This window comes from Lactuca virosa, chromosome 7, assembly GCF_052849685.1.
Source record: "Lactuca virosa cultivar CGN04683 chromosome 7, Lactuca_virosa_CGN04683_v6, whole genome shotgun sequence".
Lineage (NCBI taxonomy): Eukaryota > Viridiplantae > Streptophyta > Magnoliopsida > Asterales > Asteraceae > Lactuca > Lactuca virosa.
In genome coordinates, this window is record NC_136432.1 from 104420807 (window position 1) to 104424728 (window position 3922).

Consider the following 3922-nt stretch of genomic DNA (forward strand, 5'->3'; position numbering starts at 1 on the left):
AGACATGTAATATATGAAATACTTTTAATTATCAAACTAGAACTCAATTCTTAAATCGACTATTCACAACACCATAATCAATGTATAATTCTTGGACCCTATAGATGCGTCATTCCAAGATGCATATTTGTTTCACTTACCAAAAAACAATTGTATGTCATCTGATTTCAAACTGTTCATTTTTTTTTGGAATTTTTTTTTTCAATAATCTTTTTTTTTACGCTTTTAATAAAATATAGCTACTTTTAATAATCTTTTTTTTGGAATCGGAAAGATGTTTCCATATGTGGACCGATAGAGATCTACTATGAGGGGGATTTTAAGTTTACCAAAAATTGCAATCGGGACCGAAGATAATACACAAATTGGAGCAATCATCCATGGTCTTTTATGACAAAAGACAAGGAACAACGTTGCCCCAAAGGCCACCATCATGGCAGTTGTAGATAGCATCAAGGTGCAAAGCCCAATCATCAGTCGTCTTGGCAAAGTGTAGAGAAAATCTCTTTCATCAAAACTTCCTGTGAGGATCGACAAGAACATGAGTAATGCTGTGCTGGATGCAAATAGTGAGATTGCATCTGTTATTGCAAAGATCGTGAAAGCAATTTCTTTTGTAAACACAGGAATGCCTGTTTCTTGATTGCTTCCCCCTGGTACAGTAATGGCTGCCGCAAACACAATTGTGGTAATTAGTGCTGCAGTGATGCTGCATGATTCTGCTACTGCTTTCATCCACTTTTCTGCTTCCTGCACCAAATTTTCGTGCTCCCTTCTAAACACCTTATCTGGTGTCTCCTTAAAAGTATTCTCTTTAGTAGTGCAACTGGGAAACACGAGCTTCTCCACTTCCTGTAAAATAAATTTAACCCATTATTTTTGCTACTATATATATCAAACAAAAAATATATTACTTCAATTCCCTAGCTACAATAAGGGTTAAGAATTGACTTTGGACGTACCTGGCGCCAGTGAAGCTCTCTCTGTAGTTGTAATGCTGGGCCTCTTCTATGTCTGAGTTTCTGAAAAGGAGGTAATCTTCCAACCAAGTGCAGCATATTGTTCATAGAAGAATCTTCGATCATTCTGTAAACACTCTTACGCTCCCCAATGGTATGGATAAGGTTGTAGACTTTTTCTGAACGGTATATAACTGCTAACTGTATAACGTCATACCCATTCTCATCTTTATATCGAATTGCTTCAGGGTATCTCTTTACAATTTCATCAACAACCTCATAAATATCTTGACATGCAGCCTCAAGAATTGGTCTGGTGTAAAAGTGAGGATGAACATCAGGGAATTCCAACTTCTCTATTTCATCTCATACCAATTTTAGAACTTCTTTTGCTTCTTTCTGTTCCTTCATTTTCTTCTCGATATGCTTCATGGGTGGAACTGAGTGTTGGAAAATAATTGGTTCAAAATAGTCATCAAATCTATATTGTATAGAAGTTAATTATAGTTTAAACATGAGTCATGCATTACATACGTACTCTTGTTGCAACCTTCCAGAAGAGGAAATAAAACATAATGAATGGAAAATAAAGCATCAATATGAGTAGGCGAATCATGAAATAAATCCAACGAAGCATGGCTAATGGACCTGCATAAGCAGAAAACTTTCATTTGTAAAATAGGTTGTATTTTGTGAAGTCAATTAAATGATTAATTCTGGGGTTGTATTAACAGGTTATATATCAATATCTCACCTTTCAATGTGAAGTATAGTAGCAATCGTATGGTACTAATGATCATGTCGTCAGGTATGTATTCTATTAAGGACATCATGCCCTCGTAGTAGTCTACTAATATTTTAAACGAGTCCCTGGCTCTCTTGACTATCCTTTCGCAAATATCACCCACAACTGAAAGAAAAAAACCATAATAAAAAAAGAATAACAAAGCGATTATATATCCCTAGTATATTAGAAACTTACTTGGATAAATAAGTGTTTCCCAGTAATCCAACCCAATTGGGAAAGTTTTAGCTATTGCTAGAAGTACATTATCAGATTCCACAGCAAACTCTGGAAAATTTTTTAGTAACTCTGTTGCTAAATCTGCAAGCATATTCGAAAAACTGTGAATATTTAAAGCAGTAAATCTTTGGATCATCGTATTTCTATAATATATATTGTGTACGCATCATGTTTCCTTTTATATCATCGAAGATAGCTTTCAACAAACAATCAATGGTGTCAAGATGCATATTTTGATAAGCTTTATCCAAAGGTGTTTCACCTTTATTGTCTGGAATTTCCAACAAACTACTGTCTTTTTTAATCAAGAGCGTTGCTGCTTCTGTGTTGCCAACGATTGCTGCAATGTGAAGGGCAGTGCTTCCATCTAAATTTACCATTTTAGGTAATTGTCCGGGTTTGATTAAAGATAATATTTGATTGACCAGAATGTTACGACCTATTCCAACAGCTATATGAAGCACTGTGTTGCTATCACTGGTTATTGCCTCTGTGGCTGCGGCTTTATCTTCTTTTAGTCTGGATTCTACTTCCCGCCATTTCCCTTTCAATATAGCCCCAAGCATTAACAACTCCTTGTTGCGTGTGATCTTGTTTTGGCCGTCCCTTTTTGGGTCTTCAACTTTTGTTTGTATATCTGTTAAAATTAATTATGTCTTGAGGTTTTGTTTCTGTTCCAAGTGTTTCTTTTTCTTCTGTTTTTGTCTCAATTGGAACATTTAAACTCACACTGCAAACTTATAGAAGTACTATGCTTACGGACTTCTAAATTAAGTAAAATACGTGCATTACATGCATTACATAATCCAACTTATGCATATTATGCAATTGTTTTACTCAGTCTGGAAGTTCTAGAAGCTTTATGTAACAGCAGTGTGTTTATAAACGATGATGCAAATGTGATTAAAAGCATATATGCGCATCAAATTGTTCATGATGTGGAAATTGTAATTTTAATAGTCTACCACACGTGAGACAGGCAATCATGAGTATAAAAATTATAAGTGCATATGAAGCAGTGTTGATTGTTAGAATGTTGCAATATTGAGTTTGGAATAACAAGAGAATACCTTTTTGAGGAATCATTATAGTCGGACAGTAGATAGATTGTAGTTTGTCCCAAACTGCTTTAGCTGATTCAAGTTCGACAACATTGTCAAGTAGCTCTTCACTAATCGAACCAAAAATCCAACCCTTAACAAGTCTGTCAAATCGGGTAATGAGGTCTGGGGTAATTGGTTCACACACAATGCCATGGAGATTGTAACTCTTCAGGAGGCACCCCATCTGCTTCTCCCATAGACGGTAGTTTCGTTCACTGGAAAGCTTCACAGAAACGAAGTTAGAAACATTTGCATGAAATGGATCTGGGTATAATGAGGAGGCGTCACAAGAAGAAGAAGAAGATGATGGGTTTGATGGGAGTGCCATTCGCATGGAGAAGAGATATGTGTGGGTTAATTGCATGTTCATGAGCTTCTTCATGGTTTATATATAGGGCAGGGTTAAGTAATATTATATTCGATGCGTGCATCAATTAGTATCGGCTTTATCTTTTGTCCTTTTACTTTCTTTGAGCGAAACATATTCCCACACAGATTAGGGGCATTACTAATATATACGATTTGTTTATTTTTTTTTAATGGCAGCATTTATTGAAAAGAATAAAGCCATCAGGGAATTGGAGACGGAGTACAAAGTTTAGCCCGTGTACATAGGGCTGTAAACGAACTGAACCGTTCGTGAACTGTTCGGCGGGAAGTTCGTTTATTTAATAAATGAACGAACATGAACAAAAAGTACTGTTCGTTTAGTTAAATGAACGAACATGAACAATGATCTCGTTCATTCATTTATGTTCGTGAACGTTCGTTTATGATGTTCGTTTACGTTCGTTTAAGTTTATTTATATTCATTTATATTCAATTTTTTTATTAAA

General features: G+C 35.4%; 1 protein-coding gene and 1 long non-coding RNA gene across 2 annotated transcripts; both read right to left on the bottom strand.

The window, feature by feature from the left end:
* Positions 1 to 222: 222 nt before the first annotated feature.
* LOC145126325 (uncharacterized) lies at positions 223 to 1150 on the bottom strand. Its single transcript, XM_079061714.1, has 2 exons — positions 963 to 1150; positions 223 to 852 (listed from the first exon to the last, which is right to left on the bottom strand). Exons 1-2 carry the CDS (start codon positions 1083 to 1085, stop codon positions 226 to 228), a joined length of 750 nt encoding a protein of 249 aa, XP_078917840.1. The 5' UTR covers positions 1086 to 1150; the 3' UTR covers positions 223 to 225.
* Positions 1151 to 1234: 84 nt separating this feature from the next.
* On the bottom strand, positions 1235 to 1857 carry LOC145126327 (uncharacterized). The gene is made up of 3 exons (XR_013716406.1): positions 1714 to 1857; positions 1498 to 1607; positions 1235 to 1399 (listed from the first exon to the last, which is right to left on the bottom strand). It is a non-coding gene; the product is annotated as an uncharacterized LOC145126327 (long non-coding RNA).
* Between the last annotated feature and the right edge of the window lie 2065 nt (positions 1858 to 3922).

Coding starts and splice junctions, on each gene's coding strand:
- LOC145126325 (XM_079061714.1), bottom strand. CDS start 1,085: ATGATCGAAGATTCTTCTATGAACAATATGCTGCACTTGGTTGGAAGA. Junction 853..962: donor GAGAGCTTCACTGGCGCCAG/GTACGTCCAAAG, acceptor TTTATTTTACAG/GAAGTGGAGAAGCTCGTGTT.